At 44.7% G+C, this 13,858-nt stretch overlaps 1 protein-coding gene across 1 annotated transcript; it reads right to left on the reverse strand.

The window, feature by feature from the left end:
- LOC117869385 (keratin, type I cytoskeletal 19-like) lies at nucleotides 1–7,436 on the reverse strand. Its single transcript, XM_034756207.1, has 8 exons — nucleotides 6,762–7,436; nucleotides 5,723–5,805; nucleotides 4,637–4,793; nucleotides 2,982–3,143; nucleotides 2,394–2,519; nucleotides 1,927–2,153; nucleotides 969–1,098; nucleotides 1–98 (listed from the first exon to the last, which is right to left on the reverse strand). Exons 1-7 carry the CDS (start codon nucleotides 7,380–7,382, stop codon nucleotides 972–974), a joined length of 1,503 nt encoding a protein of 500 aa, XP_034612098.1. The 5' UTR covers nucleotides 7,383–7,436; the 3' UTR covers nucleotides 1–98; nucleotides 969–971.
- Between the last annotated feature and the right edge of the window lie 6,422 nt (nucleotides 7,437–13,858).

A 13,858-nucleotide genomic window follows, 5' to 3' on the forward strand; every position in this document is an offset into this window, starting at 1 on the left:
TGAGCTCTCACTTTGTCTGTGGGTTGGTCTTTGCTCGGTGCGTCTTGCTCTGGAAGATGCCGGTTTCTCTTCTTAGTCACAAATCTTTCTGCCGTGCCCTGGAGAGGGATAAATAGAGCCATTACTTTGCTTAGAAAGGAAGTAAAACCTTCCCTGCAGCATCAGGCTTTGAGATACACCCTGAGAGGGGGGGCTGCACACACACTCCCGGCTGACTATACATTCTGATGAGCTCCAGAACTGCCCCCAAATGGTTTATGTGTTTAGAATACAAGAAAAGAATACAAACCCCGCAGGTGGGGCCAGCCGCTGTTCTGGGAATGCACGAGCGCAGCTCCTTGTGCCCTCCCCTGGCCTCGTCCATTCCCTAGACACCCAGCTCACTCTGCCCCCAAAGGTGGTTGATTTTTCCTAGAATTCAAATGTAAATTGTCGGGCTCCCCCCTCGGCTGGATGGACCTCCCGGAGATACTGTTTGTGGCCTTGGATCCATTTTCCCATCCCCCACCAACACCTCGTTGGTTCCGTCTCTCTGTTTTGAGGACGTTTCGCCTCCTCCTTCGCCCTACAAAACAGCCAGCCTCCATTTCCAGCCTCTTTCTCAAAGTTCTCTAGACTCTCTCCCTCTCTCTCACTGCTTCCACTTCCGGTTACTTCTTTCTTTTCCCTCTTTCCTCCTCCCTCTCTTTTAGCTCTCTTCTCCCTCACTTGCACCATTCATAATTCATAGGGAGAGAGTCACAGCTGCATTTGGTCCTGTTTCTTGCCAACACCCCCCATACCAGACCACTGTTGTGTCACCATTTCCTACCAGACTCTCCAGTTGCCTTACAGCAGGGTCCTGAAAGCTGTGCCACAACACCTCAGAACCACCTAACAGAGAGTGGGTTTGACAGAATCTCTCTTGCCCTGTTGGTAAGAAGAGGACTAAAGAAACATTTCCCCTTATCCGGTAAGTCAGTTCTTACCTTTTAGATCACAGGGTGGCAAGACGTGACATGGGGGACAGAGTGCGAAGATGAAGAGTAAGAGTGGGAAGTTTTAATGACTGTTCCTCCTCCTATGCCACCTGCTACACCAAACCCTCCTTCCGAGCCACTGTGACAAGGAAAGAATGTTTGGTGAATGAAACAGAAACCAACCTTACAACGGCATTGTAGGTTCAGTGAAGCCATGTGACTTTTCCTGTCATCAATCGCTCCCAGTCCAGCAAAGAGCCAGGACCTGGCTAGCACGCCTCCCCAGCACCCTCACTCCACTTCATCCATGCAGAAAAGCAAAAGCACATCACTACAAGGCCACTCATTCTCCCCACTAACTTTGCCCACAAAGGATGAATGAGTCATAGGCTGCCATTGCCAATGGGCTTTTTAAAGAGGGTCTGCTGTATCCCTTCCTTCCAAATCAGGAAAAATCTTTGTCTAATTATTTATACCATTTGTTTCACAATGAAGTGGAGTTGGGGACATGTCAGATGCTTGGGATAAAAGAAGGAATGACCTGGACTTTTGGCAAAATCTCACACTGGGTCTTTTCTGCAGGTTTGAAATACTTAAGTTAATCTCTTCTTACAATTCTCTCTCATTTTCACAGCTGCCTCTGCACACCGTGCTTCCGTCGGGAGCAGAAATGGCAAAATATTGCAGTTAATCCTCTCCTTGTGGTAGTTGTTGCCCAGCACATACCAGGAAGTGCGCAACAATACGAGATGGTGCTATACCATAAGTTACAGTATTGGAAGGCACCTCGTCTCATTAGAAGTTCTCCAATCTGCCAACCCACAAGGAGGGAATGAGGTTTGGCACAAGCTTTGGATACCTATCTCCATTGAATCTCCACACTCTCTGTGATTTTGGATCTCACACATTGCACAGATCACAGCATAAGTGTTTGCTTTATGCCCCGCTGTGTCTGTAGTCTACGTACACAATGTCACGCTGTCCTCCTTCCAGCAGGCAGCGGTAAGTGTGAATCTCCTGCTCCAGTCGACATTTGACATCCAGGAGGACCTTGTACTCGTGGTTCTGGGACTCAATTTCTGATCGCAGGTCAGCCAGTTGCTGCTCCACACAGGTGATCTGTTGCTGTAACTGGCACAGGTGGCTGTTGTAGCGACTTTCGGTTTCAGCCAAAGAGGCTTCCAGGTTGTCCCTCTAAGAATTGAAGCAAAAAACCCACATGTACTTTAGCCATGCTATAAATTAAACCCATTTGGATGAAGGAAGTTGAGGAATTCCTAGGCAAAAATAAAAGCAAATCATTGCTAACAATGGGTTTGTCAACTATATCGTCACTGCTACATGAAGTGCCAGGCCAGGCTGGTCCCCATCAGTCCAGAAATCCAGACGTCAGTGTGTCACAGGTGAGATATCAATGGTGACAACATCACATACCTGGCTAAGATGGGATTGCAGATCTATCTCCAGGCACTGCAACTGGCGTCTAAGTTCAGCGACCTGGCTGTTGCACGACTCAACCTCCTGACTGCTTGTGATGACCTCACGATTCACCTCCTCAATCTGAAAACCAGAAACACAGAATAAAGAGCTTCAGCGGGATTTTTTAATTGTCAGGAGGTTCTAGGAGTGGGTGACAAAAGATGTAAGATAGGCAGGGGCTGGGCAAGTTTTCTGCACATTGGAATCGATCTCATCTATTGCTTGTAACTCCCCTTGCTATTCTAATGCTAAGACCCCGCACAACTTCAACAGTAATTCTCTTCTGTCCTAACTGACAGGCTCGCCCACTGATCCACCAACACATCTCAATAATGACATGTAGCAAACCCTGTTCTTCCATGAGACACATGCACTGTACATGCACAGGGCCTCTATCCCCTGTGCACCTGGTCACTGTACATCTATGCTGATCATGTTTAGAACATATGTTACAGGAATAAATTCTCCCCATGGCATGAATATGTGATTCTGAAATAGCTCCTGTATTTTTGCTTGAGAGAGTTACGGTTGTGATGAATTTACCTTGCATTCATACCAGTCCTCAACCTCTTTGCGATTTTGTGCAATCATGGTTTCATACTGGCATCTCATCTCCTCTAGGATTTTCTTCAGATCTGGGCCAGGACAGGAATTGACCTCCACGCTGACATCACCAGTGGACTGGTTTCTCAGACAATTGATTTCCTGCAAAGATAACCCAGATCAGCTTGTTTAAAAAGAAAAAATCGTGAGTTGAGTTCTCGGATGAGCGAGAGCAGCATGTCACTGTCAGTGAGCCTCTGCATCCTGGGGCCCATTTCTGACAGTCACAACAACTGTCTCTGATGCATCTTCTCCAGGATAGACCCAGCCCTGATGGGGAAACCACAGATGATTTCCAAGCAAAACTCCACAGTGAGCACTCCTGAGGTAAAGAAACAGGGGGTGTTTACTGGGATGTGTGATGGTTAATCCCAGCAAATTAAAGAATTCCTGACTATTTTTGCTGGAAAAATTAACAGGTTTTATACTTCATCTTCATCTGGGTCATTGTGTCACTGGATCTTGCACGAGAGGTGTTTTCCTGTGATAGTTTCTACATTTTGCTTTTTAACAGTTTATGTTTTCACAAGAGCCATTTTTGTGCGTGGCTCTTCTATACACCAAATCCTGTCAGAGCATTTCCACTGCCGTTTTTGTGATTATGACTTTTTCACTAGGAGGGTGGTGAAGCACTGGAATGGGTTACCTAGGGAGGTGGTGGAATCTCCTTCCTTAGAGGTTTTTAAAGTCAGGCTTGACAAAGCCCTGGCTGGGATAATTTAGTTGGGGATTTGTCCTGCTTTGAGCAGGGGGTTGGACTAGATGACCTCCTGAGGTCCCTTCCAACCCTGAGATTCTATGATTCTATGAGAATTAAATTTGATGAATGAAAGTCACTCGTTTTCCTGAATGGGTTTGGACTAGTGTTGCAGGCTCTCTTGACCTCTTTTTGTCAAAGAAGTCATTCCTTATCTTAGTTGAGTCACAATATATTGGCTCTCTTCGTATTTTTTCCTTTCATATTTACATTTTAAGAGAAGGGAGCTTGGTTCAGTGCTTAGAGCTCCTGACCTACTGTTCCTGGATCTGCTACTCAGTTTCCAAGTGATCTTGGGCAAGACACTTCTCTTAGCCATTCCTTAGAAATCTTGGTTTCGCAAGAGAGAGAATACTAGCATCACAGGGATGATGTTAATACTAATTAATTGGTTATGAAGTGTTTTGAGTTAAGTTAAGTAAGTTAAGTTAAGTAATCACCCTGTGACAAATCAGCTGGAAGATTTATCCAACTCACTTCTAGTGTCTGTGGTAGCTCTCTCCCCTTCCCCTTTTGCAGAGCCCAGGAGCTCCCAGAAGCTTGACATTCCTTCCTAAGACTCAACTCCTACATGCTCCCAAACCTTAGAGGGCTGGACCTGAGCTCTTGAGCTGCTTGTGACAATTCCTCCGGCACAGGATCCACCCTCTTTTTATTGAATATGATTAGGCAACGGGGTTTGTGAAAGGAGCAATATCATAATAATGCAGATTATTATTAATATTCTCTTGATCATAGTTGCACTCATGCCCTGGTGTTTTAATCAGGATCAGGTCCCCACTGATGTAGAAAGTAATGTACAAAATTAAATGTTTTATATACGGGAATGAGCTCCTACCTCCTCATGGTTCTTCTTCAGACAACACAGCTCTTCCTTCAGGCACTCCAGCTGCGCCTCCAGGTCAGACCTGCACAGGGTCAGTTCATCCAGAACGTGGCGTAAGCCATTGATATCGGCCTCCACACTCTGGCGAAGGGCCAGCTCAGTCTCAAACCTAAGCCGTGGACAAGAAAGACAGAAAAGTCAGCCCCTGGCAGAGCTCACCATTGAGGGTTCCTGACATCTGCACTTTGGTTAGGAATGGGTCTGGGTTTCCCTTCTTTCAGCTTTACCTTCAGAGCTGTGCTTAAAGTATAACACACTGCGTCTGCTGCCTAGTCTAGCTGTGTGTTCAAAGGCAGGGATGTCATGTTTGGTTCATAAAAGACTTTCTTCAGCTTTTCTTGCCCCTCTCCTCTCTACTGGAACTACTACAAAGATGTCCCACATTGATTTTTCTGCACTTCCCCTGGGAAATAATCTAAACTCTTTTCTTTTTTAAAAATCTGTGGGCCAGACTCTCAGTTGGTATAAATGTGCATAGCTCCATTGTCTTCAATGGACTCATGCCAACATACATCCATTGTCCCTATATTTTAGCCCCCTAAACCCCACAAGCAAACTCTTTGTTGCCTCAAACACTCTGTCCTGGAAATGCCCCTATTCTGGCACCTCTGGAGCCAAAGACCGAAGGCACATCTCAAAATCTGAGACCACCAATTATGTGTCATTGTTCCCGAGTACTCCCGCATTGGTCTGTCTGTATCCATTGTTGTCTTTTGTCTTCTAATGGGATTGTCGGCTCTTTGGGGGTGGTGAGTGTCATTTTGTTCTGTGTTTGTACAGTGCCTAGCACAATGGTCCATAACGTGGCTCATAGGTGCCATGATATTATAAATAATTAACAATAATAAAATCTCACAAAAATACCACCTGTCCCGATTTGAAAATTCCAGTAACCCCCCCCCATTAGGAGATATCTTAATTTGGGAATAGGATAAGTAATTCTTGGTTGGGTGATTTCTTCGTTTGTCAATTTGTAAATAGGATGTGAGGGAACAGGAGGAGAATGACAGGGTTTGACTGGTACAGAGAGGTACTCACTTCAGTCTGAAGTCATCAGCTGTCATTCTGCTGTTATCAATGTTCAGAATGATCTTGTTGTTGTCCAGGGTAGTGCAAACAATCTGGAAAAGACGAGGGTGGGGGATTTTCAGCCATGAAGTCTCTTCACTATGTCACACTCAGTGCCACATTGCACATTTCAGTCTTTGTACTCTCCCAGTATTCAAAATCAGTCAGAGAGGAATCACAGAAGATTTCAGATCCAAGGAGAAATGTTTGAGAAATGTCCGAGTGTGTGAAATGAAATAGTGAAATGCATAAATGTGTAAAAACACACAGTTAAGATGCTAACAGTTTTGCAATTAGAATTAGTGCTCCCTGGTGCCTGCTATAACAGAACTCACATTTTCAAACTTGGTCTAGAGTTCGTAACTATGAGTTTATATTTTTTCATTGCAAGACTTACATTACAGCTCAGCATTTGGCGTGTATCTCTTTCCTGCACCCTGTGATTCTGTCCGCTTTGTTTTTCTTAGCTGACTAATCCTTCTTCCGAATATACTTGGAAAATATTTTTTACAAAAAATAATTGTCCATTCAAAACTATTGGTGACAAAGTAGTCTTTTTTTCTTTTTGTTCTTTAGGAGAATATTCCTCTTCCCCACCCACACTTCGGTTGAAATAGAAATGGGATTTTAACTAGAATCCGGGAAAACTGATGATAGGACACAATGTAATAATGAAGATAACTCAGTGGATTAATGAATGAATTTCTCTTCTCGTCTCCCTTTTGGGATAAATATATTAAAACATCCTGTTACAAACTTCATTCACGAGGAATACTGACCAGGCCCAGATTTTCCCTGCATATGTAACCTTTTTCTCTTTGTACAAATCTGGTGAAGAATAGGCAAATTGTAAATGGACTCAACAGTATTCATACCCTCACTCATTGTTCATAAAAGGAGTTGCCTTAATTTATGTCTACAAAGAACATTTTACAAAAGTGAAATAGGATCTGAACACAGACTCAGGGGGAAGCTCTTACAATGGGGAATACAGCCAAAAAAATGTCACCTGATTTTGAAGATCTTCTATTTCCTTATAGAAGCAGCTGTAGTCCTTTGGTACACCGGTGTGTCCATGATGGGCATACCATTCCTTGATTTTGCACTCTAGGGCAGCATTTTCTTCCTCCAGGCATCGCACCTTGTCCAGGTAAGAAGCCAGGCGGTCATTAAGGTTCTGCATGGTCAGCTTTTCATCATAGGTGACAAATACGCCATCTCCACAAACGCCACCACCACCAAAGCCACCACCGACTGCACCACCAAAACCACCACCAAAGCCACCACCGACAGCACCACCAAATCCACCTCCATATCCACAGCGGGTGCTGCCACCACCGAACCCAATGCTGGAACAACCTCCATAGCCGTATCCTGGGTGACCTCCTGCTACGACACCTCCATAGCTACCTCCAGAAAAGCTACCAGCACTCAGTCCCGCTCCACAACTTGCACCACCACTGTAACTCCTACCCGAAAATCCTCTACCACTGCCTATCCCATAGGAGCTATATCTTCCAGAAGAGACTGAAGAAATCCTTCCTCCACCACCGCCTCCAACTGCACAGCTACCACCACTACTCCTCCCTTTGGTAGAGAGAGTAACAGTCTGCTTGGTGCTGTAGCTCATAGCGACAGCGATTAAGAATCCAACCCAAAGCCCAAAGCAAGAGGCACAGCTTAATATGAATTCAGACTGCAGATTTTCTATCCCCACAGGTCTCTATTTATACCTTCCACAGTGAGTGTCACCAGTCGGGTGTTTCTCCTTCCCATGGGGCTGACTAGTCTTGCTGTTTATGCCAAGAATAATTTCCCAAAGGCAGTTTCCCTCCAGAAATCCCAGTACACAAGGAATTTAAGTTACATGTCAGCAGTTTGTTTCAAAAATACACTCGCAATGATGTTTTATGAATCATCAGCTTTTCCTTATGATGAAAACTTTACAAGAAGCCAGGAAAAAACATGGCCCTAAATTATATGCAGGGAATAAATCATAGAACATATTGCAACAGAGAACTCTTAATCTGTAATTATTTTATTTTCATTTTTATTTTGTCTTTAATAAGCATTTTTTTCATATGAGATGCTGTGGTGTAGATATAGAAGATCAAAATGAATGAATGAATAAATATGGAGTCTTGCTCTGATAAAGTGAAAACCTCACTGTAGAAGGATCTGACGCACCATGATATAAATACTCAGGTCTGCTCCTTGGCACAGTGGCAGATACTAGGTCCAGTAGAGTCCTAACAAAGCTCTGAGAGCTTGGACACCACTACTGCTATAATATACAGGGACAAACTAAGGGTACATCTACACTACAGCGGGGAGTCGATTTAAGATACGCAAATTCAGCTACGTGAATAGCGTAGCTGAATTCGACGTATTACAGCCGACTTACCCCGTTGTGAGGACGGCGGCAAAATCGACTTCTGCCGCTTTTTGTCGGCGGCGCTTACTACCACCTCCGCTGGTGGAGTTAGAGCGCCGATTTGGGGATCGATTGTCGCGTCCCGACGGGACGCGATAAATCGATCCCCGAGAGGTCGATTTCTACCCGCCGATTCAGGCGGGTAGTATAGACCAGGCCTAAGAGGATTCAGAGAACTGGCATACTAGCCAAAAGGGCAGTAACATTTGCCCAAGAGGAAATCTTAATGATGGGATGCTTTTCTTTTCAAGTGCACAAACACTCAAATTCTCTAATAGATGGAAATTTTCAAGCAACTATTAGTAGTAATTGGCCTTTGTCTCACAAACAACCAATTAGGCCTTTAAGGAAGATGTTATGATCAGCCCTCATTTATATAGACTGTGGTGCTGTCAGAGAAGACAGAGAGCGTGTTAGCTGCCACCCCAGAAGAGAGGGGCTTCTTTGCGAAAGAGTTAGAACTATTTACAGCCAGCCAGAACCAGTCAGCTCTGGACAGTCAATAGTCGCCAGCATGAGATATTGTGCTAGGGATCTGGAAGCCCTAACATGGAAAATTAGGAGCAATCAGGAACTCTCTGTACAGAGAGAGGCTATATAGTGTTGCCTGAATGAGAGAGAAAGAGATTCCACATTAGAGAAGAAAGAGTTACTGAAAAACTGCTTGCCGCTGTGAGCACCTAATCTCCAAACCCTTCTCCCCTGGAAAATGGTGTGAGATTAAACTCCTATTCACACTTCTCAAACCATCTCATATTTACTGGTAGGATTAGCTGTCTCTCCTAGGCGTTTATATGGCTCCCATCACCACAGCATTCCAATTGCCTTTCAAGTGTATGGATTTATCCACATCCCATCCATGTGAGCTAGGGTACTATGATCTCCACTAACTGATTGATTGCTTGATCGATTTAGATTTTAAATAATGAAAGGGATGCCTATCCAAGGCTGTAGGCACCCTGACACATTCATTACTTATATAGTACATGGAAATCCCAGCAGCATTGGAATAATCCTTCCAGTAGGGTAGTGGGATGAATACAGAAATGACTTGCTCCAGCTCCCAGAGTGAAGCTGTGGCTGAGCCAGGAATTGAACCCAGAGCTGTTGGATTAGGCTACGGTGTCTTAAACACAAGCCCGACCTTCCTTCAGATCTGTGACTCAGTCCAGCCCCACATACCACTCAGCAAAGACTCACTCATGAGTAAGGAGGAAAGGGGAAAGGAGGAAAATCTGATTTTCATCACTTGCATTGTGGAGTACAATTGGAGTCAGGGTGAGGATCTGTGGATGAAAATAAATGAATATAATGTTTTTGTTGCTGGACTCAAACTTTGGTTGGCCTGTGTGAGATATCTGAAATCTGATCCAGCCACAATCCACAGCAAGCAGTGTTTCTGGATGAAGTTACATTCTGCTTCCTCTTTCAGAGGTGTCTTTTTAGCACTGCAGAGTTCCACTTTCTTGCCAGCGCATCTGGTTGCCTGAATTACATGCAGCACAAACAAAGGTTGATTGTCAATTCCACATTCAGTATTATAGGAAGATCTTTGTACATTTGTAGTTAGCTAAAGACTCCGTTGCTTGACATACAGGCCCGACCATGGATCACAGAGGGAAATGCATTTATGTTTGCTACTCATCTCATTAACTCCGACTCTCTCCTGCTCTCTGTGACAGCAAACTGTCCTTTTGCTTCAAAACTTGCAGCATCAGGTGTTACTGTTTTTCCCACCAAAATGATTGACTTCCTGTTGCACCTTCCCACCGATGGCTTTTTATAACAATAGGCAGAGTTAATTTTCAGGACATCGCTCTCTCTTTGTCTGTCTGGTTCTTTTGTTCATCAAAAGTCCACTGTAGAATATTTTCTCTAAGAGCCCTGTGTGTTCCATGAGGAGGGTGTGTCCAAACCAGCAGAACTTTCTTTCGTAAATATTGCTTCCGTGATGCTTCTGCAACCTTGTTATACATGATTTTATCTTGTCACTTGTCATAATTACCTTATACAATTTGCATAATAGCTGCCAGGCGTCATCTATTAAATTTTTCCAGTTCTTTGATGTGCAGACAGATAGTAAGTTGGAAATCAGTACTCTACAGTAAATGTGGACTTTGATTTTTGCATGTGGGTGTGGGATACTGTGCTGATTGCAATTTTAGTGTTGCAACCTTTCAAATTCAGACTATGCCTTTTTATTGGGTTAATGATTCACAGGTCAGTAATCACCGTGTCTGACAAAATTTGAAGCAGGTAAATGAAATCTTTACTAGGCTGAATTTGGCATCATTGATTGTGGTCCTAGGTCTTAAATATACCTTCCAAGGTGCCGGTTTTGTACATTACTTCAGTTTCTCTCACGCTGGTGGTTAGTTCATAGCTTTGAGTTATCTCAGCACATTTGTTAGTGATGAAGTGGAGGTGTGGTAGAGCGTGTGCAACAAGAGCAGAATCATCTACTCATAGAAGCTCATCCTTAACATCCTCGATTTCTTGTCTGGAGGCTTTAATCTGCTTGCAGAGTCTGCCGCTATTTCACGATGCAATAGAAATTCCTGGCATTTACACACTGGGGGCATCATCGTCAATCGATCATCATGGCAAAGAAGAATCCAAAGAAACTTACATTAGGGAATACCGGGAAGAATGAAGTGGGAGCGAAGGCACAGCTGGTTCACCCTCCTTTTATATTTTCTTGCTGGGATGTGTGTGCAGTGATGGATTGGAATAGGAGACAATGCTGGAGCCTGCAGCGGAAGACGGAAATGTACTGGCAGAGCACTGTGTGAATGTGGGAAGTGAGCAACAGAGCTGCACTATTTAAAGTGCTTGAAACACCTGACATTAAGGTGGTCAGTTCAATGCAGATAGATAGATAGATAGATGTGTACCCAACTTGCTGTTTCTTCTTAAATTATTCTTTTATTTATATTTAAATTTTATACAAATATTGTACAATACATTTATGATGTTTCGTTCATATGACTGCCTCACAGCATACAGCATTTACAACCATTGATACTAAGCAAGTGTTAGACTAGGTGTGAAATATTATTTTTATTGCAGTCGTGTATACAGATCCCATACAAGTATAGAAGCCCTAGTGTACTAGGCACTGGACAAACAAACAACACGAGGACAGTCCCAGCCTTGAGAGCTCACAGCCTGAGGGTTGGTAATCATGATGGGAGTTTACACTTGCATACATTTTTACAAATGTTACAAACTGTACCATAAATAAATATAGAACATCAGATCTACATCATAAAATAGACTTTTATGGAGAATTTAGAGTATCTACTTCATACCATAAAATACACGAGTATTCAAAAAATCTAGTATAAACATAGTCTTGTATAATTGTTTGCAACATGCAGTATTTCATGATGATTTCAAACCTGTGACTGGTGGTCTCCTCTCAGTCTATGTCTACACTAGCACTTACGTCAGTTTAACTTATGTCGCTCTGGGATGTGAAAAAGGCACCCCTCTGAACGATGTAAGTTACACCAACCTAACTGCCAGTGTTGACATGCAGATTGCTAGATAGATTAGACAGTTGTCAGGAGAGCTTCTCCCGCTGACAGCGCTAGTGCCGCCGCTGGTGGGGCTGGAGTCGTTAAGCTGACAGGAGGGGTCTGTCCCGTCAGCTTAGAGCAGTTACATTACAGAGCTTACAGCAGCGCAGCTGCATTGCTCCAGCTCCACTGTCGTAAACGCTCTAGTGTAGCCATAACCTCAGTCTCCTCATGCACACCTTGTAGCATCTGTTCATTTGTCCCTACAGAGATTTCATTTCTGCTCCCCCATGAATGGGCGGCTGATTCTGCCTCCCAATGGGAGCACAATTCATTATAACCACAACTGTTGGCATCAATGCTGACGGCTTCCCAAGATCCATTCTGCACTGAGCCTGGAGACTCCTTCCTTATGCGCTGCCCACACTCCTTCCTTGTTGTTCTCTTTGTCTTCTCCTACTTGCATCTTAGTGCCTTTGCTCATGCTGCCTCCTACTCTTGGAACAGCCTCCCCTTCTCGCTGCGTACCAAACAGCTTCACTCCCCCTTTAAATGCCTCTTCACAACCATGATTAAGGCTACATTTAGGTCATGGAGGTCATGGAAGTGACGGAATCCATGACTTCCAGAGACCTCGGTGCCATTCTCTGCTTCAGCCCCAGGGGCTGCAGGGCTCTGGAGCTGGCAGGCAGTGGCAGCAGGGACAAGCGACAGGGTCCCCTGAAAAGTGCCAGTGACAGGTGACAGACTCCTGAGGGGGCCCTCCTCAGGGTTCCTGTGACAGGCGACAACCTCGCACGGGGGGAGGGGGATACCTTGGGCGAGCGGCTGGGGTGTCCCATTTTCTCTTTGGGAAATATGCTCCCTGCTGCTTCCAGCTACCGTGGGCGGAGGGGGAACCCCACAGCTCCCAGCCACCACGGTGGTGGGGGAAACCAGAGAGCCGCAGCAGCAAAAGTCACAGACGGGTCACGGATTCCGTGAATTTGTGTTTATTGCCCGTGACCTGTCCATGACTTTTACTAAAAATAACCGTGACAAAATCTTCGTCTTACTCATGACTTTCAGCCTAAGCCTGAGCCTCTCAATCACCTGCTTGTCTTCTCTTGCTCTACATTGTTCATGTAGGAAAAGTGAGAAAAGAAACAAAATTTAAGCTTAGAAATGGCGTTCCCCACATAACATGAATCACGTCTTCTCTCCTTTTCGTAACCCTCCTTCATCCCTTCCCTCCTGTCATCTTTGCCTGTTGTCATCACTTCCTCTGTCCAATTTAGATTGGAAACTCGTTGGGGCAAGGACTGTGTCTTCTGTTCTTTCTGTAAAGCGTTTTGCACACTTAGCGCGGGGTGCTGTATCACCATAGCTCTGACCAAAGCACTAGTGAAATGCACGGGACCAGTTACTGTTAGAGATGAACTGGATACAGAGCTCTCCACAGAGAAGGTTAATAATAGAGTCTTGCCAAAGGGCTGGCTACACAAGCACACCCAGACGGTTGCTGAGGATATTGTGTGGCTTAAACGCTGTCTCTTGTCTGAACCCAGACTCACAAAGCAGGCAACTCCTGAGGATTCTGGTTATAATTTACCTTTTTGAGTAATTCCTTGAGTCGCAGAGCAGGTGACTGAGAGAGTGGTTAGCGCCACTGAACTAACCTGTGGTCAGTGTTGAGAACAATGGTCTCTGTGACACTCTGTACCTCAGGGGCGCACCTTGTAACCCCCATATTCCTCAGTTATATATAAAATTGTGATCTTGCAGCTAAAGCAGGCCATGTGAGGTATCAGGGGAAAGGTTATGATCTGCTGAAAGCCATTGTTCTATCTAAATATGTGTACCATCAATGCATATGAAATTATAAGAATCGTGTTGTATGGTTTTCACTAAAATATGCTGGGGGGTTGGGAAGCGCCCAGATACTAGCTCTCCAGAGACAACGACAAGGCGGGTAGCCAACACCTGGGAGGGTGCTGAGCAGACATCACCAGCCATTGTCCAGTAGAGGAGTTACAATTCAATGACTCACTCACAGGAGAGACACCAGGGTATTGCTTCACCTGGGGACTCAGCAGTGCCCACCAGACATGCCTGGACTTGTGTTCTCCAAGCACATGGACTGAGGGTATAAAACAGAATACAGGGGCCCCA

The sequence above is a fragment of the Trachemys scripta genome, chromosome 23 (genome assembly GCF_013100865.1).
Source record: "Trachemys scripta elegans isolate TJP31775 chromosome 23, CAS_Tse_1.0, whole genome shotgun sequence".
NCBI classification, from domain to species: domain Eukaryota; kingdom Metazoa; phylum Chordata; order Testudines; family Emydidae; genus Trachemys; species Trachemys scripta.